General features: G+C 45.0%; 1 protein-coding gene across 1 annotated transcript in view; it reads right to left on the bottom strand.

Annotated features, from left to right (window-relative positions):
* The window catches only part of LOC138670277 (zinc finger ZZ-type and EF-hand domain-containing protein 1-like), a 306056-nt gene that overhangs the window by 18659 nt on the left and 259585 nt on the right, over positions 1–27812 (bottom strand). Inside the window, exons 44-48 of the mRNA XM_069757472.1 lie at positions 24281–24400; positions 12082–12261; positions 11137–11237; positions 10822–10957; positions 8402–8761 (exon numbers count right to left, since the gene is read on the bottom strand). Coding sequence (XP_069613573.1) covers positions 8402–8761; positions 10822–10957; positions 11137–11237; positions 12082–12261; positions 24281–24400 — 897 coding nt within the window. The remainder of the gene's footprint in view (positions 1–8401; positions 8762–10821; positions 10958–11136; positions 11238–12081; positions 12262–24280; positions 24401–27812) is intronic.

Here is a 27812-nt window from a genome sequence, read left to right as displayed (position 1 = left end):
AATGGGCAAGGCAAGGGGCAAGGGAAGTGGACGTGATGCTGATGGTGCATGCAAAGGACGAGGCCGTGTCCAAGCTGAAAGTGGGCCACAACAAAGACCCACTTCTTCTCATTCGACCTTCCTATCCCAGTTTCTAGGGGATCGCAGCACACCACTATTGAAGCCAGTGCAGTGTGAAACGGTTGTTGGTTGGATAGGGGATAATGCTTCCAGTCACTTAGCTGCCGCCACCACCACCAAGTCTTCCACACGGCCAAGTCTGAGTAGCCGTGAGTGTGGACCGGATATTCCTCACCCTGATCCTCCTTCCTCCCACCATGCAGAATGCTCTGAAACAACTGATCACACACTTGGACACTCTGAAGAGCTGTTCAGTTTTCCATTTCAAGATTCCGGACTCTCGGCCAGTCAACTTGAAGTGGGGCCAGATGAGATCGCATGTGGCGATGCCCAAAGCTTTGACCAGCCACGGTCACATGAAGGCGATGGTGGGAAAGTGTTACAAGAGCCAAACCCCAGGCTCCAGGAACACTGTCTGCAGGTGACACCACTGCTTCTTCCACTGTTTTGCGTAGAAGCCAATCCCCAGTCCACCGTGCATGTGAAGATGCCTCGGGCCCTGAACCTGTTGTTGCCCACAGTCAAGCAACACCATCATCAAGCCCGACCACATCCTTGTCCCAGCACAGCCTTCAGTAGTCTATACCCCAGTCATTGGAACGCAAGCGAAAATACCCATCCAATGTCCCACAGGCCACAGTCCTAAATTGTAACATTTCTCTTCTGCTTGTGCTCGAAATGTTGCCTCATTGAGAGGGAAGCTTTCCACAACCTGATGGCGGCGGCCGTCCCAAGGTACTCGGTCCCCAGTCGCCACTATTTCTCCTGGTGTACATCAGCATATGTCCCACAACATTACCCATGCCCTCAACAATGCTGTTACTGGTAAAGTCCACCTAACCACGGACACGTGTACAAGTGCTTGTGGGCAGGGACAGTACATCTCACTGACGGCACACTGGGTTAAAGTGGAAGCTGGGACCCAGTCGGACCTTGGGATGGAACACATCCTCCCCACGCCGAGGATTGCGGGCCCTACGTCAATCAGAGTTGCTTCCACAGTCTACAGCTCCTGCACCACCTCCTCTTCAGTCTCCATCTCTAAGTTCAACACATAAGTCAGAAGCACTGCCTCAGCCAAGCGGCAACAGGCTGTGCTGAAGCTAATCTGCATAGGTGACAAACTGCACAATGCAGAAGAGTTGTGGACAGCACTGAAAGAGCAGTCATATTTGGATGACACCGCTGAACCTACAAGCCAGGCATGGTCGTGTGTGACAATGGCTCTAAGGCAAGGTGATCTCACACATGTACCTTGCCTGGCCCATGTGCTTAACCTCGTGGTTCAACGTTTTCTGAAAAGCTACCTGGAGCTGCCGGATCTGCTAGTGAAAGTACGCCATCTGTCTGCCCATTTTAGGAAGTCAGCTACAGTTTCAGCTGCCCCTGCCATGCTTCAGCAGCGTTTGCAGCTCCCGGCTCACCAACTAGTGTGTGATGTCCCCACGCATTGGAACTCTACATTGCATAGGTCTGTTCAGCGGGGATGGCCTAAGGACAGGGTGGAGGAGGAGGACAGCATGATCAGTCGTCCTGTTGTTGAGGACACGGAAGTTTTGCCTGTTAGCAGTCTGGCACGCATGGCTGACTTTATGTTGCGCTGCGTTTCAGGGGACCCTCGCATTATAACATTTTTTTGGTGACAATCATTACTGGTTGGTGATACTTCTAGACCCACGCTACAAGGAGAACTTTCAATCTCTTCTGCCAGAGGCAGAGAGGTGTACTGAAATGTTGCAGTACCAGAGGGCCCTTGTAGTGGAATTACTTAGAAAATTCCCATGTGAGAACGCTGGCAGCAGACGTCAAGAGTTTGTTGTACAACTAAGGAGTCCAAGCGAGAGAGACAGAAGTACAATTCACCTCAGGCAGGGGAACAATATTAAAGTTCTGGGACAGTTTACTCAGACGCTCCCATTTTCCCGGCAGAGAGGCAAGGGGTGCTGTCACAAAAAGCGCAATGTTTGGGAAGATGCTGAGGGAGTACCTTGCTGATCAGACAAACGTCCTCCGGGATTCCTCTGTGCCTTTTAATTATTGGGTATCCAAGCTGGACACGTGGCATGAACTCGCTCTCTACGCCTTTGAGGTCCTGGCCTGCCTTGCTGCTAGCGTTTGTCAGAGCAGGTTTTTAGTGCCGCTGGTGGAATTATAACATAAGCGCATCCACCTGTCAACTGAAAATACTGACAGGCTGACTCTTATAAAAATGAACAAGGGCTGCATTGGGAAAGACTTCTGTACACTACCAAGTGGAAAACAACGAAACATAACCTCAAATACATTGTCTCTTTTGTGGAGGAGTATTGTCATGCACCTCTCCCCAACCACATGGGTATCAGCTTCCTGATTTTGTCTGTTCGGTGTTATCCTCCTCCTCCTCCTCCACAACCAGTACAACACCAGGGTGAACGCATTCCGTGATGCAAAAGTCACTCAATTTTTGTGCAAGGGTGTTTTTCTGATGCCCGTTACCAATTAGAAACCAAAATAAACTCCCCCAGGGGGAACTGTCATCAAAATGAGATGTATGTATATTTTTTCCATTTCTTCTTATATATTCCAGTTTTAATATCTCTGCACGGAGCGGCGGCTGGAAAGTGGAAAGGTGAATATTTAAAGTGTCGGGGGCCTGAGCGACGAGAGGAGAGTATGTGATTTTTTTTTTTATCGCAGCAACAGCAAATGGGGCAAGTGTCTGTATGGAGCATCTTATGGGGCCATAATCAACGTTTGTGCAGGAGTACAGGTCCTTCTCAAAAAATTAGCATATAGTGTTAAATTTCATTATTTACCATAATGTAATGATTACAATTAAACTTTCATATATTATAGATTCATTATCCACCAACTGAAATTTGTCAGGTCTTTTATTGTTTTAATACTGATGATTTTGGCATACAACTCCTGATAACCCAAAAAACCTGTCTCAATAAATTAGCATATCAAGAAAAGGTTCTCTAAACGACCTATTACCCTAATCTTCTGAATCAACTAATTAACTCTAAACACATGCAAAAGATACCTGAGGCTTTTATAAACTCCCTGCCTGGTTCATTACTCAAAACCCCCATCATGGGTAAGACTAGCGACCTGACAGATGTCAAGAAGGCCATCATTGACACCCTCAAGCAAGAGGGTAAGACCCAGAAAGAAATTTCTCAACAAATAGGCTGTTCCCAGAGTGCTGTATCAAGGCACCTCAATGGTAAGTCTGTTGGAAGGAAACAATGTGGCGGAAAACGCTGTACAACGAGAAGAGGAGACCGGACCCTGAGGAAGATTGTGGAGAAGGACCGATTCCAGACCTTGGGGAACCTGAGGAAGCAGTGGACTGAGTCTGGTGTGGAAACATCCAGAGCCACCGTGCACAGGCGTGTGCAGGAAATGGGCTACAGGTGCCGCATTCCCCAGGTAAAGCCACTTTTGAGCTACAGAGAAGCAGCACTGGACTGTTGCTAAGTGGTCCCAAGTACTTTTTTCTGATGAAAGCAAATTTTGCATGTCATTCGGAAATCAAGGTGCCAGAGTCTGGAGGAAGACTGGGGAGAACGAAATGCCAAAATGCCTGAAGTCCAGTGTCAAGTACCCACAGTCAGTGATGGTGTGGGGTGCCATGTCAGCTGCTGGTGTTGGTCCACTGTGTTTCATCAAGGGCAGGGTCAATGCAGCTAGCTATCAGGAGATTTTGGAGCACTTCATGCTTCCATCGGCTGAAATGCTTTATGGAGATGAAGATTTCATTTTTCAGCACGACCTGGCACCTGCTCACAGTGCCAAAACCACCGGTAAATGGTTTACTGACCATGGTATTACTGTGCTCAATTGGCCTGCCAACTCTCCTGACCTGAACCCCATAGAGAATCTGTGGGATATTGTGAAGAGAAAGTTGAGAGACGCAAGACCCAACACTCTGGATGAGCTTAAGGCCGCTATTGAAGCATCCTGGGCCTCCATAACATCTCAGCAGTGTCACAGGCTGATTGCCTCCATGCCACGCCGGATTGAAGCAGTCATTTCTGCCAAAGGATTCCCGACCAAGTATTGAGTGCATAACTGAACATTATTATTTGTTGGTTTTTTTGTTTGTTATTAAAAAACACTTTTATTTGATTGGATGGGTGAAATATGCTAATTTATTGAGACAGGTTTTTTGGGTTATCAGGAGTTGTATGCCAAAATCATCAGTATTAAAACAATAAAAGACCTGACAAATTTCAGTTGGTGGATAATGAATCTATAATATATGAAAGTTTAATTGTAATCATTACATTATGGTAAATAATGAAATTTAACACTATATGCTAATTTTTTGAGAAGGACCTGTATATGGGGCAAATATCTTTATGGAGCATCTTATGGGGTCATAATCAATGTTTGTGCAGCACTATATGTGGCAACTATCTTTATGGAGCATCTTATGGGGCCATAACGTTTGTGCAGCACTATATGGGGCAAATATCTCTATGGAGCATCTTATGGGGCCATAATCAACATTTGTGCAGCATTATATTGCGCAAATATCTCTATGGAGCATCTTATGGGGCCATTATTAATCTTTATGCAGGATTATATGGGGCATATTTTAATATGGAGGATCTTATGGGGCCCATCATAAACTTTATGGAGCATTATATGGGGCGTATTTTGTATGGAGCATCTTATGGGCCCATCATGAACTGTATGGAGCATTATATGGGGCTCCGGATTAAATATGGATATTCAAAAACACTTAACATACTGATGTCTCAATTAATTTTACTTTTATTGGTATCTATTTTTACTTTTGAAATTTACCGGTAGCTGCTGCATTTCCCACCCTAGGCTTATACTCGAGTCATTAAGTTTTCGCAGTTTTTTGTGGCAAAATTAGGGGAGTCGGCTTATACTCGGGTCAGCTTATACACGAGTATATACGGTATATATATATATTTATATCCCTGTCTCTGAGCTGTTGCTAGGGACAAACATCTTGTTGGACACAATGTGGCACCATATACAGTATATGAACCTGTGTTCGCCTCTCCCTTTTGTTATTTACTTTCATCAGTGGATTCACATTCTTTTTATTTTTTTTTTTCAGTATGATTTATCTTTATGTCTCCTCATTCTCCACCACTAGATCACCAGGCTTAACGTCTTCTGTGCCGCTACAGGCAGTCCAGTTTTTGGCAAGGGTGTCTATGATGCCTATAGTATATTTTTAAAAAATCTATCCCCCTTGTGGAGATGTTTGTCAGCCCATGCACTGCCTGTATGGGCATTACAATTCTAGGAGACACTCCCCTTTACATTGTGTCTATTTTTTCATGACGCCTTCAGCAATGTCTCCTCATTCTCTACCACTAGATCACCAGGCTTAACGCTTAGTGTATGGGTATTACAAGTCTAGGAGACCCGCTCCTTTAAATTGGGCCAAGGTTTTAATGAGGCCTTCCTCCGCCTCTCATCATTTTCCACCACTAGATCACCAGGGTTCACGTATTCCATGCTGCTACAGGCAGTCAATATTTTGGCAAGGGTGTCTATGATCCCCATTATATATTTTTAAAAAATGTATCCCCCAGGAGGAAATGTTTGTCTGCCCATGCACTTAGTGTATGGGCATTACGAGTCTAGGAGACCCGCTCCTTTGTAATGTTACAGTTTTTTATGAGGCTCTCCTCCATGTTTCTTCCAAGGGGGAATTGGGGTGCTTGTAAATTTGGGTCAAGGCAGCCCTTGCATTCAATGCATAAGGAAACAGTATGGCAGGACCAACTGAAGAACGTGAAGTGGGTTTTCCTGTGTCCATCCAGTACCTGGGTTCAAAGGCTTAATGGGGTGCATATGACTTGGTAGCAGGGCAGGCCTTGCAGTTAATACATAAGAAAACAGTATGGCAGGACCATCTGAAGAATGTGAAGTGGGTTTTCCTGTGTCCATCCAGTACCTGGGTTCAAAGGCTTATTGGGGTGCATATGACTTGGTAGCAGGGCAGGCCTTGCAGTTAATACATAAGAAAACAGTATGGCAGGACCATCTGAAGAATGTGAAGTGGGTTTTCCTGTGACCATCCAGTACCTGGGTTCAAAGGCTTATTGGGGTGCATATGACTTGGTAGCAGGGTAGGTCTTGCACTTAATACATAAGAAAACAGTATGGCAGGACCAACTGAATAATGTGAAGTGGGTTTTCTTGTGGCCATCCAGTACCTGGGTTCAAAGGCTTATTGGGGTGCATATGACTCGATAGCAGGGCAGGCCTTGCATTCAATGCAACATTTTTTCAGGAAGCCCTCCTGTACCTCTTGTGAAAGGGGTATTGGGGTGTGTTGTAATTGTTGGCAACCCAGCCACTCAGTTCATAGGCAATAACAGCATAGGAGACCCACTGTTTAATAATGGTCCTTTAAGAATATTAATGCCGCCTGATGCCCCTCTAAAAATAGGCTTTGTGACTTTAAGAGTCGCTCCTTCATAAATGAAACAAGATGTGTCTCGTTATGTGTCACACACCACATGGCCAGCTAGGGGTGTTAAATGTTACAAATCACATTTCCCAGTGAATGCATTTGTATTGGTTGAAAGCAATGTTAACGTTGAAAAAAGCATAAAAAACGCTACGCGTGAACATGGCCCTAGTGGTGGAGGAACATTTTGGTCTGGGGTTAATTATTTTGCCTTATATACAAGTCATTACCCTGGAAAGTCTGTACCTTAACATATTTCCCAGCAAAATCTATTTTGGTTTAGTTTTTGTATGTTTTTTGGTGCACCAGTAAAAATGGTGTGAAACTCTGACAACACTGCTGACAGCTGTGACCTTTGAGTCAGAAATTCTTGCAGGGGCGATCCTCATGATGTTCCCATGTCATTTGAGCAGTGTTTCCATCATTTTCAGACGTTTTTAAACCTTAAAAGGACCCCCGGGGGGATCGCGCTAAAAATACTCAGGTTTCCCATACACTTACATTGGGCTCGTTGCTCGGGTTGAGTACCCGAGTATTCCAATTTGCTCGACCCGAGCAACGAGCACCTAAGCATTTTAGTGGTCGCTCATCACTAGTGGTAATGTACAGCAGGGGTGTCAAACTGCATTCCTCGAGGGCCTCAAACCATGTGTTTTCAAGATTTCCTTAGCATTGCACAAGGTGCTGCAATCATTATGTGTGTAGGTGATTAAATTATCACCTGTGCAATGCAAGGAAATCCTGAAAACATGACCTGTTTGCAGCCCTCGAGGAATGCAGTTTGACACCCCTGATGTACACAAAATACATAGGCTGCAATTAACATGGACAGGATTTGTACATCTTTGCAAAAACTAATGACTGAGGCTGCACATCAGATGTAGAAATATACTTCCCCTGATGAAGACACTTTGATAGTGTCGATACGCGTGGGGCCTTGGTCTCTTTCCCCCCCATGGTTGGCACTTGATTATCGGTCGCTGTATCTCCATCTGACCGCCTAGGTTTATTAGGTGTCCGGACTATTAGCATTGACAAGTAACTTGTGGCTTCTTTGGGATGTCTCTCTCTAATATTTTCTTGGACCCAATTCCTGCGCAGCATGTCTGGTAAATATGCCTATACTATTGTCCCCATATTTAGGACATGAGCATTGTATTGGAGGGAACTCTCGTATAACTGGCAGCAGACAGGCAGGGGTTTGAGCGTCCCATTCTATATATCTTTTGTCCGGACCAACTAGCTATTACAAAGTGCTTTGTTAACACACTTCTTTATTTACCTGGGGGGATGTGTGACCTATCAGCCATTATTTTTGGTTTTAAATGTTTTTAACATAATATGGCCTGCCTTGTTGTGTTTTTGTATTGAAAATAATAAATATTGTGTATTTTTCGAGGTTGATCCCAGTTGTGTGCATTTCTTTTCTTGTTTGGACTTTACTACTATATATATATGCATTTGGTTGATCCCCAACTATTCTGTGTGGTGCCCGCTACTCCCTGTCTTTGACATTCTACTTGCCAGGGGACAGGCCATTAGACCATGGGACACTCTCTGTAAGGTCAGAATGTGCATTGACACTGGTTATCTACTGTCAAAAGAGACAGATAATGTTCGATTATCAATTTAACCATATATTTCCAGCTAGAGGAACAGTACAATTCGGTCCTAAGAGAAATAAGTCAAATGCTGAGGTATAGGATAAAGTAAAAAAAACAAACAAACCCTAAAATAACCTTATTGATTAACTTGGCTTATGTACAGCAGAAATCATTGCAATTGTATATATGCCAAACAAGCGCCTCAAGCTCTGAAAAATTGCATTACCTTCTCCCATAGTTGCTTCTCTTCTAGGTGCATTAACATGTTTAGGATGTAGGTGATATGTGCCGCTCCACTTAGCTCCAGAATGTCTTCAATGAGTGGCACACCATCAGGCCATTCTGCCAGCAAGGATGCCAGGACATGGCGGGCATATATAACAACTGTAGCCTCATTCACCTGGTACAAGTAATCCCGCACTGCTATTTTGCTGCGCGAGTCAAGCTCCTTGCGGAGAAGGACAGAGCTCTTGGCGCGCCGTTGCTTGGCGTAATTGAGCTGAAGTTCACTTTCACTGGTTACGATAAGTTTTTGAGTGACAGGGTTGGACTCCTCTTTGGCTTTTTCACACTGCGTAGGTGTTGGCTGCAAGATAGAGAGTTTCAAGCTTGACAAGAGCGGTTTTGTTTTTCAGTTCAGAAATGTGTAGGTGCTTTAAAATTGCAGGAGTAGGAAGCAAAGCTTTTTATACATTGTTTCTCCATGGAAAAAATGTAATTGCTTAGATTCATTTACAAAAAAAAAAAAAAAAGCACGAGCCTTTCTTGAGTTAGAGAAGCCCCATTTCACATGTACTGTGTGCATTGTGTGCAATGATGAACGGAGTGTGCACAAATTTCGGTTTAAGCCCATTTTCAATGAGAGATGTAGATTTACAATACATGCTCGGTGCCGATCTATTGGGTGGGCTCAGAAGCAATTGTTAACCCCTTATTTTCTTTGCCTCCGACAGGAGAAGCGATTATAGGGTGCAGATTTGTAGCCTCCATGGTTATGTTCGTACTTCACCACAGTCCCACAGGCTGGACTTCATAGGAGTCCATCTTAAGCTATATACTGCAAAGATGAGCTATTGCAGCATATTGAACAAGTCATCAGACAACTGATGGTTTAAAGGGAACCTGTCACACCCAAAATCGAAGATGAGCTAAGCCCACCGGCATCAGGGGCTTATCTACTTATTACATTCTGTAATACTGTAGATCAGGGGTCCCCAACTCCAGTCCTCAAGGCCCACCAACAGGTCATATTTTCAGGATTTCCTTTGCATTGCACAGGTGATGCAATTATTACCTGGGCAAGACTAAGGAAATCCTGAAAACATGACATGTTGGTGGGCCTTGAGGACTGGAGTTGGGGACCCCTGCTGTAGATAACCCCCCGATGTATCCTGAAAGATGAGAAAAAGAGGTTAGATTATACTCACCTGGGCGGGCGGTCCGATGGGCGTCGCGGTCCGGGGCCTCCCATCTTCTTACTATGACGTCCTCTTCTTGTATGCACGCCGCGGCTCTGACGCAGGCGTACTTTGTCTGCCATGTTGAGGGCAGAGCAAAGTACTGCAGTGCGCAGGCGCCGTGAAAGGTCAGAGAAGCCCAGCGCCTGCACACTGCAGTACAAAGTACACCTGCTCCGAAGCCGCAGCGTGAATACAAGAAGAGGACGTCATCGTAAGAAGATGGGAGGCGCTGGACCGGACCGCGACGCCCATCGTACCAGGACCGCAGCGGGACCGCCCCTGGGGGAGTATAATCTAACATCTTTTTCTCATCTTTCAGGATACATCGGGGGTTTATCTACAGCATTCCAGAATGCTGTAGATAAGCCTCTGATGCTGGTGGGCTTAGCTCATCTTCGATTTTGGGGGGTGACAGGTTCACTTTAAGAAAAAAAGGTTTAAAAAATATTTCAAACAAAAAAATTTATTCGGCGTCTCCCCTTTCAAAATTGAAGGCATAAATAAAAATAAACATTTCAAATCGCCACATCCACCAAAGTCTGATCTAACAAAATATAATTTATTTATTTTTTAACGCAGAAATAAAATATATGCTGAGTATAATATATAAACACGAGAATGGCCATTTTTTGGTCATCTCTTAAAAAAAAAAATCCATAAAAAAAGCAATCAATCCATTATGTAAACTCCAAAATGGAATGAAGAAGTGAATTTGCTGCAAAAACACAAGCCCTCATATGGATCTATGGTGAGACAATCCAATTTCTTGTGTGACTAAAACTAAAAAAAATTAATAAATAAAATGCGTGTTTGGTATTGCAGTAGTTGTACTGATATGAAGATTGAAGTTTCCAGTTTACACTATAAAAGCAAAACAAAAAACCATTGACAGGTTTTTTTTTAAACCATTTGATTGCACTGTCATTGCATGGTCAATCAAAACTACAACTTGTCCTGCAAAAAAAAAACAAAACAAAAAAAAAAACAAGCCCTCATGTGGCCATTTCAACAGAAGAATGAAAAAGTTATGGCTCTTCAAAGAGTCAGGGGAAAAATACAATTGTGCAGCAGGAAGTGGTTAAAACAAAGATGATTTCCTCTAAAACTGGTAAAAAACAATAGATGCAGATTTCTAAGGTTAGGACATATGTCATATATACAATATAAGTCAAACCAATATACATACAATGCATGGCGGAATAATAATATCGGTGTCCATCACAAGTGAGAGCGGCTCCTCTGTTTTGTCAGACTTATAGGGCTGCCATTTTTGGGCCAACTTTTTGACTTTTTCATCAACCACAACAGATTTTCCATCGAACCTTTGAGAAATAGACAAAGTGAATTGTTTCATTAGAATAAACTCGGGCTTTTTTATAACATTATGTTTGCTGGCAGATTACACACCAAAATTACAACAACAAAAAGATCCTTTGACAAAATAAAGGGTAGTAAAATCATGAACAGCAGCAGATAGCCACATGAAAAACAAAAATATTACCTTTTGTGCATTTTTTCAAGGAAGGAGTCTATATTCTTCATTTCCATCTCATATATGGCACGAAGGATATGTAATGGTATGTTTTGAGTCTCGTGAAGTACCTGAGGGTGGTACATACGGTTAAATTGCTTCAGAAAGCCATAGAGAGCAAGAATGATAAAACATTACATTTTTGTTATATGATCCCACGCCGTCTTTTAGACAGCTGACTTATGGAGAAACTAGTACATAAAACAAAAACTGATTAACACTTGTGCAATTGTTTTCCACTGCTGGCATCTGTCATCAGGTCCAGATGGCCATGTTTTGCTTTTACTTTATTACCTTTGCTCCCTTGAGTATTCTCGTTTTCATTTTATTTTAATCCACCATACATATATACCATATCTATTTAGTGCTGATTTTGAAGGTCTTTACCAGGGGGCCTGGCTCAGATGGTAATTTTGCAGAGTAGGCTAAAGACATGCCCCAAGAAAAAAATCTTGTGAGCAATTTTTTAACTGGTCAGAAGGGTGAAAAAAAAGTCAGGTCAGTCCCACCGACATTCATTTTTCTCTCAACAGAGCCTCATATTGTTGGCTAATTTTTAAGGCATAATGTTCTAAAAATCAAAGTTTTGATTGAAAAGAAAGGAAGTGGTCCCTAATTCCTATTTAATATATTATTATAGCCAAAGTTTTTTTACTCTCATATTGCTGGGCAGCTGACTATGGCAGAGCAGAGGACATCCAAAAAAGGAAGTCTAGGTTGGCATAGCACTTTCTTAATTATGCTTTTGGGAGAGATCACACCATCATTATGACAACCCAGCCAAACTAGAAAGTGGCTATACAAGGAAAAAAAGTGGAATTATGTGGAAAGCATCCAGTAAGAGCTTCTGTTCCCACTCCATTATTAGACTGCAAAAGAACACTTCATACATTTAACTGGCTTGCATGATTTTACCTGAAAACAGATCACTGTAGCCTCATCAAGGTCTTCCAATGGATTAATTTTCTTCTGCATTGTATTAACAGAGGGTGACTCCAAATCTTTGTCTTGGGGCGGTTTGTCAGAATCTGAATGATCAAGGTTGGGCACAGGATTTGTTTCTTTCTTGGATGAATACAGCATTATAGACAGAATCTGTACAAGCACAAATAGAAAGGTTTAACAACCCATCCACTAGGCTAGCTTGAAAGTCTAAGAAGAAAAATCCTGCTGACCATGACGATCCATGTACAATGGGCAATTAAAGAGAACATATTATCACCCCTGACATATCCACTAAGGAAAATAAGTTAGCCATTCATAAAAAAAAGAAATGATGCAGCATTTATCTTACAACTCCTCATTGTGCAGTTTCTGTTGTTCCATCTACACATCGCCTGAAACGACCAATCAGTAATGAACAGGAGGAACAACAGAGGAATGGCACAAACACAAAGGTTTATAAAAAAAAAATAAAAAAAAAGAGGTGAATATTGTTAAATTAAGAACAATTATTGACAAAAACAGACACATTAGGACAGCTGACAAGAGAAGCAAACACATATGATACTGGTAATTATGCTTTATTTTCATTCTGTAAGAATAGAATGAAAAATAAAACCATACACTGACAGCAGGACAGTGAGTGTATGGTTCAGTTTTCCAAAACTGGATTATATTGATGTGCTGACTATCCTATAAATATGCTAATTGTATTTTAGAAAAGAAATCTGTTAAAGGGGTTATCCACTTTTCAGACAAGCCATTCTCAATCCCAATGTTTCCACCCAGTAAAATAATAACACCTATACTCCCCTATGGTGCGGGGACTGTTCCATCGGTGTAGGCACTAGCTCTCACACCATCCCTGTGGCCAATCAGGGCTGGCTTCACTCTCCTCTCCTATGGACGGAATAGCCATCCAAAAGAAGTGGGAGCAGTGGCTTCCTTTGGATGTCTTGATTTGTTCAAGAGGAGAGTGAAGTCAGTCCTGATAGGCCACAGGGACCACGTGACGTATCAATGTTATGTGAGCCCAGGGAGAGCCAGTGGCGACACTGCTGGAATGGCACTGGAGGTGAGCATACAATGATTTACCCCTTTGGCATTTTTCGTGTTGTGCTACCTCACAATCTTGAATTTCACTGGTTTGAGGGTTTACATCAATTCATGTAAAGAGCTTGCCTACAACTGTGAACATTTTGTTTTTATTGTGAATCAAACAAATAGAACAAAATAACCGATTCTCATTGTGCATAACTGTTCACCTCCCTAAAGTCAGTACGTTGAAGAGCCACCTTTTGTGGCAATTACAGCTGCAATTCACTATGGATAAGTCTCTCTGAGCTTTCGACATCTTGTCACTGGGATTTTTGCCCATTCCTCAAGGCAAAACTGCTCCAGCTCCTTCAAGTTAGATGGCTTCCTTTGATAAACAGCAATCTTCAAGTCTGACCACAGATTCTTAATTTAACTAAGCTAAGGTCTGGGCTTTGACTAGGCAATTCCAAAACATTTAAGGTACCGTCACACTAAGCGACGCTGCAGCGATACTGACAACAATATCGATAGCTGCAGCGTCGCTGTTTGGTCGCTGGAGAGCTGTCACACAGACAGCTCTCCAGCGACCAACGATCCTGAAGTCTCCGGGTAACCAGGGTAAACATCGGGTTACAAAGCGCAGGGCCGCGCTTAGTAACCCGATGTTTACCCTGCTTACCGTTGTAAATGTAAAAAAACAAACACTACATACTTATATTCCCGGTGTCTGGTCAGGTCCCTCGCCTTCAGCTTCCAGCACTGACTGAGCGCCGGCCGTAAAGTACAGCGGTGACGTCACAGCTGCACAGCGTGCTTTACAGCTGGCCGGCGCTCACCAGTCAGTGCGGGAAGCTAAGGCGAGGGACCTGACCAGACACCGGGAATGTAAGTATGTAGTGTTTGTTTTTTTACATTTACAACGGTAACCAAGGTAAACATCGGGTTACTAAGCGTGGCCCTGCGCTCAGTAACCCGATGTTTACCCTGGTTACCAGTGACGACATCGCTGAATCGGCGTCACACACGTCGATTCAGCGATGTCAGCGGGAGATGCAGCGACAAAATAAAGTGCTGGACTTTCCCCAGCGACCAACGATCTCCCAGCAGGGGCCTGATCGTTGGTCGCTGTCACACATAACGATTTCATTAACGATATCGTTGCCTCGTCACAAAAAGCAATGATATCGTTATGTGTGACGGTACCCTTAGGGTAAGTTCACACATGGCATTTTTGCTGCGTTTTTTTGATGCTTTTTTATGCTAATTTTCAGCTGCTTTTTACAATACCAGCAAAACCTAGGAGATTTCAGAAATCTCATGCAGACACACTGTTTTTTTGTGTGATCAGTATTTTGTGCTTTGCTGCGTTTTTTGGACATAGAGCATGTCACTTCTTCCAGCGTTTTTGCTGCATTTTTTCACCCATTGACTTGAATGGGTGTAGGAAAAAAACGCAGCAAAAATGCAACAAAAACGCAGGTATCATTATTTGCTGCTGAAAATCCAAGGACATTAGCATGGACAAAGAGAAAAAAAAAAACTATCAAATACGCAACAAAAAATGCACCAAAAACGCACCTAAACGTTTTTGAAGCAGCTTCTTTCCTGCCAAGAAGATCAGGTTTTGCTGCAGAAAAAAGCAAAAAGCACCCTGTGTGAACTTACCCTTACACGTTTCCTCTTAAACCACTCGAATGTTGCTTTAGCAGTATGCTTTGGGTAATTGTCTTGTTGGAAGGGGAGCCTCCGTCCCAATCTCAAATCACTGACAAACAGCTTTTGCTGAAGAATATTCCTATATTTCACACCAGCTCTCTTCCCCTCATCTCAAACCATTTCCCCTGTCCCAGCTACTGAAAAAACATCCCCACAGCATGATGCTGCCACCACCATGCTTCACTGTGGGGATGGTGTTCTTGAGGTGAGGTGATGAGCTCTGGCGGTTTGGCGCCAGACATAGCGTTTACCTTTTCAGCTAAAAAGTTCAACAAAGTGAGTCAATGGCCAATGTTCATACAGTCAGACAGGATACACAGAGACCAGCTTTGCATTTTGATCAGGTTGTCAAGATATGTGACTACTGCAGTCACAGTCCTGTTCAGCTTGAAGAAGAATCATGGAGGCTGGTGTTGGACTTGTGCAGTAATAAAATTGGTGCGGTGATCACGCTTCAAACGTTTGGCAATTTCAAGACTGCTGCATCCCTCTGCAAGACATCTCACAATTTTGGACTTTTCAGAGCCATGGGTGTATGCTGATGTCACTAGGAGACACACTAGGCAAAAAAGAATCAGCTCCTCCACAGCAGTATACACCTAGCGACTAGCACAAAACTTGTCAGCTTGTGAAAAAGCAGTAGAAGCAACAAACTAACTATATACAAGCCAAATGGAGTCCTATATGCCCAATATAGGCAACAAAACCAGGGAGGGAGCTGTGTCCCCCCCAAAAAAGGCTCCAGAAGATTTTATGGAGAGTAACAAAAAACCTTTTTTTTATACCTTCTGTGGGTAACACGTTCACAGGGATGAAACAGAATATTTTGGTGAAATCAGGTCAGGCGACCTCCACCTGCAGCACCTTTATACCTAGACCGGCATCAGCTGAAGCGTAGGTATGTATTCTGTGGAACCTTGTGAAAGTGTGAAGAGATGACCAGGGAGCAGCTTTGCAAATCTGGCTTTCAGAGGCCTGGGGCGAACAGCCCAGGAGGCCGCAGGCCTCCTCATTGAGAGATAGCATTGTAGAGCTCTGACAAGATCCACCTCCTGAAGAGATCTTTCCAGGGGATGAACAGGAGATGGGCAGAAAGAAGGCAGGAAAATGTCTTCATTGATCTGGACACAACCTTGGGAAAGAAGCAAAGTACCGGCCTAAGGACCACCTTGTCTTGGTAGAGGACAAGAAATGGAGAGCAGCAGAAGAGAGCTGCCAACTCGGAGACGCTTCTGCTGGAAATGTTGGCTTCCAAAAGGGTAAACTTCCAGGCAAGGAGGGAAGACGTGATGCTTGAAAATTTTCGGAGGGGGAATCATGAACGACGGTTAAAACTACCGTATTTACTCGAGTATAAGCCGGGTATGTAATGTCCCTTCATCCCTATCCCGCTATGCGTAATTCCCCCAGTCATGCTCTGCATGGCTTCCCCTGTTGTATGCATGGCTCCCATCTTTGTATGCATGGCTCGGCTCCCCAGGTCCCATCCTTGTATGCATGGAACGGCTCTCCCGGTCCCATCCTGTATGCATGGCTCGGCTCCCCCGATCCCATCCTTGAATGCAAAGCTCGGCTCCCCTGGTCCCACCCTTGTATGCTCGGCTCCCTCGGTCCCATTCTTGCATGCTTGGCTCCCCGTCCCATTCTTGTATGCTTAGCTCCCCTGTCCTCCCCGTCATACTCACCCTTCTCGCGCCGTCGCTGAATGTCCCTGCATCTCCATTATCCCGGCGCGGTAGTTCTTCCTGTGCTGAGCAGTCACGTGGTACCGCTCATTAAGGTCATGACTATGCGCTCCACGCCTATGGCAGTGGAGTCGCGTCCATATTCATGATCTTGAGTGGTACCACCTGACCGCTGAGCACAGGAACAGGAAAGAGCTGCCGGTGCCGGGTCAGAGATGCAGTGACGAAGATGTAGTGAAAGAAGGAGAGTATTAATGTCTTCTGGAAGTCGGCCGCTGCAGCTGTCACTGTGCTATAGCTCCCCCTCTCCCGCTGGCTTTCTGGACCATGACTCATGTATAAGTCGAGGGGAACATTTTCAGCACAAAAAAAGAAGAAAAAAAATGTGCTGAAGTATATACAGTAAGCTAAGGTCTCACAGCTTTACAGAAGGATGATACTGTGTCGCCAAGCAAGCCACTCCCTGGAGACAGGAAGCCAAATTCCACTGAAAAAAAGAATAGAGAGCGTGGATATCTGACCCTTGAGTGTACTGAGAAACAAACTGGAATCAAGACCAGACTGAACGGAAGGGAAAAGAACATGGGGGCTAGGTGGTTGTCATCACACCAAAAAAAAAAAAAAGGCCTTCCAGGTCCGATGATAAATGCGTGAGGGTAAGTCATTTCTTGTGTTGTTCATTAGAAACCAGGGATGACCAGGGATGAAAAACCTGCCTCCCAAGGAACTGCGGCCTCAACAGCCATTCCATTAACTTCAGAGACCGAGAATTCTGGTGGAAGATGGGACCCTGTGAAAGATTAGGTCTGGACGGTCTGGAAGTTTCCAGAGTACGTCTGCGAGCAGATTGACTAACTCTTACTGGGACTCCCTCCGCCTTGATCTTCCCGACGAGCCACAGGATCAGTGGGAGAGGAGAAAAGCTGTAAGGGAGCTAAAAATGAGACCATGGAATGGCCAGGGCATCGTAACAGACGACAAGGTTGTCGAGAGACCTGGCTACGAAGCGGGGCACCATGTGATTCGCCCGAGATGCCATTAGAAAGACGTCGGGAGTGCCCCTCCTCTAGCACAACTGGTCGAACACAGCGGGGTTGAGTGACTACTAGTCCGAGGAGAGACTCTAAAGATTTAGGCGTCGCTCGGCCCAAATTAGAATCTGTGAGACCTTCGATATAACAGACCTGCTGTGTTTCCCGCCCTGGTGGTTTATGTATGCCACGGCCGTGGCCTTGTTAAATTGAAAGCGAACTGGATGGCCTGCTAGAAGATCCTGCCAGTGGAGAAGGGAGAGGTAGCTGGCTCTGATCTCCAGTAAATTGATGGGAAGGGAAGCTTCCTGAAAGTTCCAGTGACAATTAAGTGTGTGATGGAGAAAAACAGCTCCCCATCTGTAACGGGGTCTACTGTGTTGTAGTACCTCTTTAGCACCCCCCGTGTTTCAGGAGGTCCATTCTGCTTTTGCTGGATTCTGAATGAAGGACGCTGGCTAGGATTTCTTGATTACATGGCAGCATATAAAAGCTGACTGCTACTCCAGGTATTTCCAGTCTAAAAGAACACACTTTATTTACAGCACACAGAATGTATAACACAGAGACACAGGGCAGGCCAATAGAAAAAACAGGCCAGGCATACATTACAATAGCTGCAGGGGGCCAGAGCCTGCTGGTATTTACTGGGGAAATTACAAAGGTGGGGGAGGACAGAAGGGGGATATCTTGTCCTCTCTGCCCAGGGATGCAGCCTGTGGACTGATGCATTTCACATGGAACCTATTACACATAATATATATATAGAATAACATATTCTTGGTGCTGGGGGTTCTGTAACACCATCCAAAAGAGACTGGCATCAGTCGTGATGACTTGCCAATGGAGGGGAAGGAATGATCTCCCCAAGTCGAATGGAGAGGGAGAGAATCCACCATGCCAAGGACTGCCTCACTTGGGATGGTAGTAGAATAGGATGGTCCAAGAACAATATCCACTTGTTCGAAGCTAAAAGAATGGCCAGCTGGAGAGGACGGGTATGGAATTGAACAAAGGGTACGATTTCCATGTTGGCTTTCATCTTTCTCAGCCCTTTCATGCAGAACTGAAGAGAATGTGGTGAGGGTTATTTTAGGGAATGAATCCCCAGATGGAAAGCGGAGATTGTTGTGAATTCTGCTCTTGGGCTCCCTCCGGTGGTTATGAGTGGTAGTGCTGCTGTCTTTGGATCGCAGCATTTATCAGGTGTGTCCACTTAATTGCAATTTGGACTGGGCTATATAGTCTTGCTTGATCCTTTAGTCAGTGCCAGTTGTCTATTGTTTTTGGAGGATTCACATCCATACCTGGTCTCTCCTGTTTTGCTGTTCATTTCAACAAAGATAAGTTCTGGCTTTGTTTTTGCTGTCCACATGCTGTGGACCTTATAGTTCAGTGCATTTTCATGTTTTGTCTTGTCCAGCTTTGTCTGTGAAGGATTTTTTGCAGCCAAGCTGTGTCTCTGGAGATGCAGATATACCCTCCATGTCTTTAGTCAGATGTGGAGATTTGTATTTTCTGTGGTGGATATTTTCTAGTGTTTTAATACTGACCGCATAGTACTCTGTCCTATTCTTTCTTTTTAGCTATAATGGCCTCCTTTGCTAAATCCTGATTTCAGTCTGCGTATGTCATTTTCCTCTCCTCTCACAGTCAATATTTGTGGGGGGCTGTCTATCCTTTGGGGATTTTCTCTGAGGCAAGATAGTTTTCCCGTTTCTATCTTTAGGGGAAGTTAGTTCTTAGGCTGTGTCGAGGGGTCTAGGGAGTGTTAGGTACTTCCCACGGCTACTTCTAGTTGCAGTGCTAGTTCAGGGTCTGCGGTCAGTACAGGTACCACCTTCTCCAGAGTACATCTCACGCTGCTCCTAGGCCACCAGTTCATAACAGGAGATCTTCTCCTCTGAAAGGAGAACCCTGGAGCGAGTGGCATTGAACGTCATCCTAAAAATACCAAGCGCTGGATAGGAATTGGTGATGATTTCACCGTGTTGACTATCCAGACAAAACTGGTGAGGGTGTCCAGAGTGATATGAAGGCTCTGACAACAATCTCGGAATGATGGATCCTCGATCAGGAGCGCTGGAATTCCTGGACTGGTCCCGGGAGCCTGTGGTCACGCCCCCAGATATAGTCACCGGCGCGCCTCCTGGTGACGCGCCGCGGTGAAAAGTCCAGGAGGAAGGCACCAGCTGGTATTCACTTCCCCGGCCCGGGAAACCAAGGCTCATCCCCCCGGATCTCGTCACCGGCGCGCCTCCGGCTGACGCGTCATGCCAGAGGCCCAGGCCCGAGACGCCAGCAGCCTGGGAAGCCGAAACAGCAGCCACTGCCCAGGGTCCCCCCTGGGGAGGGATGCAGCAGATGCTGGAAGCGCACAGCTCGACCAGACGCTGATGGACCTCCTCCGGTATCAGCGATGCTGTGGAGTATGCCCGCCGGACCGAGCCTCCACCAAAAGCCCCCTAAGGAGGGATGAGGCTGTTCCCGGGAGCCTCCTACTCCAGCGGACTCTGATACAGTAGTCACGCAGGTATCTTAATCTTGGCACCTCTGGGCTTCCTTCTGCGTCTGTTGTTGTGAATTCAGCTTTTGGGCTCCCTCCGGTGGTTGTAGAGGGTAATGCAGTTGTGTCTGGACTGCAGGATTGGACAGGTGTATCTACTAATTGCAGGACGGACTGGGGTATATAGCTTTGCAGGACTCTTTAGTCCCTGCCAGTTGTCCATTGTTTTTGGAGGAGTCACATCCCTTCTGGTCTCTCCAGTTTGCTGTGCTTTTCTACAAAGATAAGTCCTGGCTTTGTTTTTGCTGTCCACCTGCTGTGGACCTTATAGTTCTGTGCATTTTCATGTTTTTGTCTTGTCCAGCTTTGTCTGTGAAGTATTTTTTGCAGCCTAGCTGTGTCTCTGGAGATGCAGATATACCCTCCATGTCTTTAGTCAGATGTGGTGATTTGTATTTTCTGTGGTGGATATTTTCTAGTGTTTTAATACTGACCGCATAGTACTCTGTTCTATTCTTTCTTTTTAGCTAGTATGGCCTCCTATGCTAAAATCTGATTTCATATCTGCGTATGTTATTTCTCTCTCCTCTCACAGTCAATATTTGTGGGGGGCTATCTATTCTTTGGGGATTTTCTCTGAGGCAAGATAGGTTTCCTGTTTCTGTCTTTAGGGGAAGTTAGATCTTAGGCTGTGTCGAGGGGTCTAGGGAGTGTTAGGTACCCCCCACAGCTACTTCTAGTTGCGCTGCTAGGTTCAGGGTTTGCAGTCAGTACAGGGACCACCTTCTCCAGAGTACGTCTCATGCTGCTCCTAGGCCACCAGATCATAACAGTCTGTCCCTGATAAGGACAGGAAAAACACTGAAGGGTGGTGGGAAGGGGCTATTTAACCTCTTCTGTGTTCCTGTCCCTATAAAGCAGTGGTTCTCAACCTTTCTAATGCCGTGACCCCGCAATACGGTTGCTCATGTTGCGGTGACCCCCAACCCAAAAAATAATTTTGGTGGCTACTTTAAAACTGTAATTTTATTAGTTATGATTCGGAATGTAAATATCTGATATGCATTATGTATTGTATTCTCATTGCTACAAATCAAACATAATAAATAATCACAAAAACAATTACCGTATATACTCGATACAGCTGTCCGGGGGAAGGAGCGGGACGGCGGGAGCAGGTAAGTATGTCATATTTACCTTCCCTCGTTCCACACGCCGGGCGCCGCTCCATCTTCCCGGCGTCTCTCCGCACTGACTGTGCAGGTCAGAGGGCGCGATGACGCATATAGTGTGCGCGCCGCCCTCTGCCTGATCAGTCAGTGCAGAGAGACGCCGGGAAGATGGCGCCGAGGAGCTGCAAGCAAGAGAGGTAAGTATGTTTTTTTATTTTTTTATTGCAGCAGCACAGATTTATGTGGAGCATCTATGGGGCAATGGTGCAGAGCGCTATATGGCAGAGCTATGGGGCAACGGTGCAGAGCACTATATGGCACAGCTGTGGGGCAATGGTGCAGAGCACTATATGGCAGAGCTATGGGGCAACAGTGCAGAGCACTGTATGGCACAGCTATGGGGCAACAGTGCAGAGCACTATATGGCACAGCTATGGGGCAACGGTGCAGAGCACTGTATATATGGCACAGCTTTATGTGGAGTATCTATCTGGGGCAACGGTGCAGAGCATTGTATATGGCACAGCTTATACTCGGGTCGGCTTATACTCGAGTATATACGGTATATGTTGAGAAATATTTATTACGAATTCCAATAAATAACATTTCACCATGGCATACCATGGGTTTAAATAGAACAGTCTGATGCACACACATGTCGGCGCCACATGTTTAATGCGGCTGTCAGAGATTGACAGTGGCATGGCATTTAACATGCGCCATACATGTAAGGCGGATGTTGTGAAGGGGTCAAATATCTGAGGGCGCCTTCCCCACTGTGTCACCTAATTTTCTGTGTGCCCCTTTCTCCACAGCGTCACCTAATTTCCTGAGGGCCCCCGGGCCCTTCCCCACTGTTTCATCTAATTTCATGAGGGCCCCCTTCCCCAGAGGTGAAATGGTGGGAGAGGTGATCCACAGTAAATTAGGAGACAGTGGGGAAGGGGGGGGGGGGACCACAGGAAATTAGAAATTTTCTATGGGGGACCCCCACCTTGTTGTGTCACCTTCAGATTGCAGGGGGGCCTCCCATAACTGTCTCAGTGTCTCAAACTATGCTGCAGGCTGCCTGCAGGCATATTTTACTTACACCTTACTGACTGGCTGCGATCATCCAAAAAAATGTGACGTCCCTCAGCTCCAGGCAGCCTCCAATCATAGTATTGCAGACAATGCGCGCGCCTGTGTGCCTGACCTGTGGTGTGCTGCTTGGGCAGGAGGACAGATGACCAATCACAGCACAGCTCATTGAGGTGTGCTGTGACCTGTGAGGTCACACAAAGAAAACTAATGCTGATTGGCTGCTCCTGCCTGCATCTGTCAGCCAATCAGCATTAGAATACACCCTTAGTCCAGACTCCAGTCAGACCACAGAGTTTTATTGATGAAGAGGCGGAGTCGAGGGCGGGCAAAGTAACAATAAACAGGTCGGTGATGATGAACAGTGCAGACTCAGTGCAGACAGTGCGTCGTGCGGGTGCGTGTGTCCCTCCCTGTCTTCTCCTCTCTGACTCTGAGTCACACAGTCAGCTGTTTCCTCGGACTGTGCTGTGTGCTGGCTGAAGTCAGTGAGGTCGGCACTCGCACCACGCTGCGCACGGGCCGCTCTTATCAAGAGCCTCTGAGCACAGACTCGGCGTCGCCGTCGCAGGCCAGTGCGAGATGAGTGTGTGTGATCATTTCAGATGTGAAGGAGCGAGCAGCTGCCGCGCGGCTGCTTGCACAGCACTTCACATTCTTCAGTACAGCATGTGCGCCGACCGCCGGCTATAATAATAAACTGTGCACCGCCGCATGCAGGGCAGGGACAAATGAAGGAGGCAGGGGCTGGGGGATTCTCCGGTGTCCCGGTGCCCCAGTCCGAGCCTGCATACGGGGGAAGGTGGATGGGGAGGTGAGAGAGGTGGCGACCCCTGTGTTTTGGTCGTTCGACCCCCCTCGGGGTCGCGACCCCCAGGTTGAGAACCGCTGCTATAAAGGATAAGAAGGACAACCTCTTGGTGGTGCTGTCAGGAGGAACGTCCTGGAAAACTGTAATTTTAGCCAGGGGTGCCCAATCTGTTACATGTCACTGCATAGCACTCTGTACTTACATTTACTCACTTTGCCTTCCTACCCAGCTAATTCTTCACTTTTCCATTCTATGACGTCACATGATTAAAAATAGACTACCTAAACTATGTAGAGACAGGAAATCATTATCCCTGCATGAGACATAAGTCACTGCAAAAGTCCCTGGCAGGAGAAGGAGGGGAAAGCTGGGCCAGGAGCTGAATAGGGGAATGATAAATGCAGGGAAAAGATACTTACTGTTTCTACATAGAGTAGAGGAAAGAGAAGAATTCTCTCTGTAGAAAGGCAAATGAGCAATTGTAAGTACACAGTGCTATATACACTATGATGCCTGCAATATATTTAGAGGATGAAAAATTTCATGGGAGTTCTTTTATATATTCTGGTTGTTTTGTTTTAAATCTGGAGTGACTAAACCCTTTGGCTACACTGGGCAATGATGTGCTATGTGCATAGTAAGCAAGTGCTCGAAAGAGGAGTGATATACTCAATGTAAACATCCTTCTCCTGCCAACAGTTACAGTTTTCTAGCTGTAGCCAATCTTAGTTGAGCAGTGACATGAGGACATCTTCAAAGAATAAATCTAACTTCTTATCCCGATGTCAGATCACTGAATGAATGTTTGGGGTTTTTTTTAGCTTCTTTTAGCGAACACAAAGAAATTGTAATTCTATAGTTAGGCCATAATGTCCATCGGAAGTCGAAACTTGTTACCCATGTCAAACTTAAGCACAATTGTTTATCAGGACAATCATTATCAAAATTGCATAGTAGGACTTGTAGATCTATAAATTAGGGTTTCCCAAGTTTGTAATCTGGTTTTTCTGAAAGAAATTAAGAAGTAGTTCATACAGTTTTACAGTTGTTACAGTAAAGAAGTTATATGGAGCAAATGCATATCAAAATCAACAATGTAGAAGTATTTCATGTATATATGAAACAAGTCATACCTCCAGATCACGGAGAAGCCAAGTTTTACTGAAACCAGTTCCTTTGCTACATTTCCTCACCAATAACCTTAACAGTCCCGACTGGATAAATGCAGACTGAATTTCTTCAAAATCATGATTCTGCAACATGAAATTACTATGAGTCAACAAGTCAGAGACTAGAATAATACACATATGAAACAAGTCAGACTTGCATAGGAAAACAACAATGAAAATAGCATTACGATATCCATGGGACTAATACAATAAGTCTTCAAAACAATTACAAAATCATACTAACAGATCTTACATTTTCAAAGAATAAAATCACAGATTAGGCCTACATTTGGGTGTCCTAACATCAAATCCATTTTTCTTACATGAAGAAAACCACAGTATGTAAACCATATATAACAAGGACGACTAGAGTCTAAACATGCTAAAAAATATCAAAGTTTATTTATTACAACATGAAGTTACAGTCAAAAAGTGATATAATCTATCTATATAATTGTCTAAGGTCCACTTCCGTCTGTTTGTCTGTAACGGAAATCCCGCATTGCTGATTGGTCGCGACTGGCTGGCCGCGACCAATCAGTGACAGGCACAGTCCCTAATCCCCTCCAGTCAGTGCCCCCTCCATACTCCCCTCCAGTCAGCGCCCACATAGCGCAGCATCAATAGTAAATACATATAATGTTAAAAATAATAATAAAAAAATCATATTCTCATCTTCCGTCGTCCGAGCCAGCCTTTCCCGCTCCTCGCGACGCTCCGGTCCCAAGAATGCATTGCGACAACGAGCTTTGATGACGTAGCAGTCTCGCGAGACCACTACATCATCACGGGTTATTGCCACAAGGCATTACTGGGAACGGAGCGTCGCGACGAGCATCGCTAAAGGCCTGGGCTGGATCCGGGGGCCGCCAGAAGGTGAGTATATAACTATGGTGCCCACATTGCTATATACTACGTGCGCTGTGCTATATACTACCTCGCTGTGCTATATACTACGTGGGCTGTGCTATATACTGTGTGGCCTGTGTTATATACTGCGTGGCCTGTGGTATATACTACGTGGGCTGTGGTATATACTACGTGGCCTGTGCTATATAGTATGTGGGCTGTGCAATATACTGCGTGGGCTGAGCTCTATACTGCGTGGGCTGAGCTCTATGCTGCGTGGGCTGTGCTATATACTACGTGGGCTGTGCTATATACTACGTGGCTGTGCTATATACTACGTGCCCGGCTGCGAACAATCAGCGACAGGCGCAGTCTGGCCGCAAATTGGCGCGGGATTTGAACCACGCTTCGCTAATTGGTCACGCCCGGTCGGCCGAATCCTGTGTATTCATTGCATTATTCTGAAATCTTCATAAATAAACTACATACCGTATATACTCGAGTATAAGCCGAGATTTTCAGCCCACTTTTTTGGGCTGAAAGTCCCCCCCCTCGGCTTATACTCGAGTCATACGCAGGGGTCGGCAGGGGAGGGGGGAGCGGGGGCTGTGAAATTATACTCACCTACTCCTGGCGCGGTCCCTGCAGGTCCCTGGCTTCCCCGGCGCCGGCAGCAGCAGATTTTTCCTGTACTGAGCGGTCACATGGTACCGCTCATTACTCATTACTGTAATGAGCCGTAACGGTGACCGCTCAGTACAGGATGAAGCTGCGGCGTCGGGGAAGCCAGGGACTGCACCGCGCCAGAAGCAGGTAAGTATAACGGGGTGGGGGAGCGCTGCGCGATAGTCACCTTTCCTCGTTCCGGGCATCGCTCTGTCTTCAGCAGTGACGCTCAGGTCAGAGGGCGCGGTAACGTGGTTACTGCACGCCCTCTGCTGAACGTCAGTGCAGAAGACGGAGCCGCACCGGAACAAGGAGCAGGTACCTATTGAAAGTGCCGGGGGCCTGAGCGACGGAGAGGTGAGTATGTGATTTATTTATTTTTATCGCAGCAAATGGGGAAAGTGTCTGTATGGAGCATCTATGGAGCCATAACATTTGTGCAGCACTATATGGGGCCATAACATTTGTGCAGCACTATATGGGGCCATAACATTTGTGCAGCACTGTATGGGGCCATAACATTTGTGCAGCACTATATGGGGCCATAACGTTTGTGCAGCACTATATGGGGCCATAACGTTTGTGCAGCACTATAAGGGGCCATAACATTTGTGCAGCACTATATGGGGCCATAACATTTGTGCAGCACTATATGGGGCCATAACGTTTGTGCAGCACTATATGGGGCCATAACGTTTGTGAGGACTATAAGGGGCCATAACGTTTGTGCAGCACTATATGGGGCGATAAGGTTTGCGCAGCACTATATGGGGCAAGTGTCTGTGTGGGGCCATAATTAACGTTTGTGGAGCATTACGGTATATGGGGCAAGTGTCTGTATGGAGCATCTTATATGGCCATAATCAAGGTTTGTGCAGCACTATATGGGGCAAGTGTCTGTATGGAGCATCTTATGGGGCCATAACATTTGTGCAGCACTATATGGGGCAAATATCTTAATGGAGCATCTTATTGGGCTATAATCAGAATTTGTGCAGCATTATATTGGGCAAAAGTGTCTATGGAGCATCTTATGGGGCCATTATTAACCTTTATGCAGTATTATATGGGGCATATTTTAATATGGAGCATCTTATGGGGCCCATCATAAACTGTATGGAGCATTATATGGGGCTCCTGATTCAATATGCATATTCAAAAACACTTAGCCTACTGATGTCTCAATTAATTTTACTTTTATTGGTATCTATTTTTACTTTTGACATTTACCGGTAGCTGCTGCATTACAGATATGAATGGGTTTAAAACTGATTTGATCCCTAGATAAAAAATAGGCCGGGGAATAGGTCAGGACATAATCTAAATACAGCCTGTCAGACTCATTTCCCCAGTATAGGGCTATATTGAATAAGGGCACCAGTTTTCCATATGTTTCCTATGATACCACATGAAGTGGAAACATCATTCTTCGTTGTAGCTATTTAGATTATTATGTCCTGACCTATCCCCCGACCTACTTTTCACCTAGGGATCAAATCACATTTGTACCCATTCGTATCTGTAATTATGTATTATATAACTTTTTGACTGTAGCTTCATGTAATAAATAAACTTTGATTTTTTTTTAGCATGTTTAGACTCTAGTCCTTGTTGCATATATTAAGATGAGTTGCTAAAATATGTGGGTACATTAACAATGTGGAATGGGAGATGAAAAAAAGAACGCATCTGCACCAAAATGGTATTAAAAACGTCAGCTCGGCACGCAAAAAAAAAATAAGCCCTCACCCAAAACCAGATCACAAAACTGGAGACGCTATGGGTATCGGAAAATTGTGCAATTTTTTTGTTGTTTTTTTTTAGCAAAGTTTGGAGTTTTTTTTCACCACTGAGATAAAAAAGGACCTAGGCATGTTTGGTGTCTATGAACTCGCAATGACCCATAGAATCATAATGGCAGGTCAGTTTAAGCATGTAGTGAACCTAGCAAAAAAGCCAAACAAAAAACAAGTGTGGGATT

The sequence above is a fragment of the Ranitomeya imitator genome, chromosome 3 (assembly GCF_032444005.1).
Source record: "Ranitomeya imitator isolate aRanImi1 chromosome 3, aRanImi1.pri, whole genome shotgun sequence".
NCBI classification, from domain to species: domain Eukaryota; kingdom Metazoa; phylum Chordata; class Amphibia; order Anura; family Dendrobatidae; genus Ranitomeya; species Ranitomeya imitator.
Note: the sequence above shows the minus strand (reverse complement) of the source record. Positions and strands in the feature narration are given on the sequence as shown.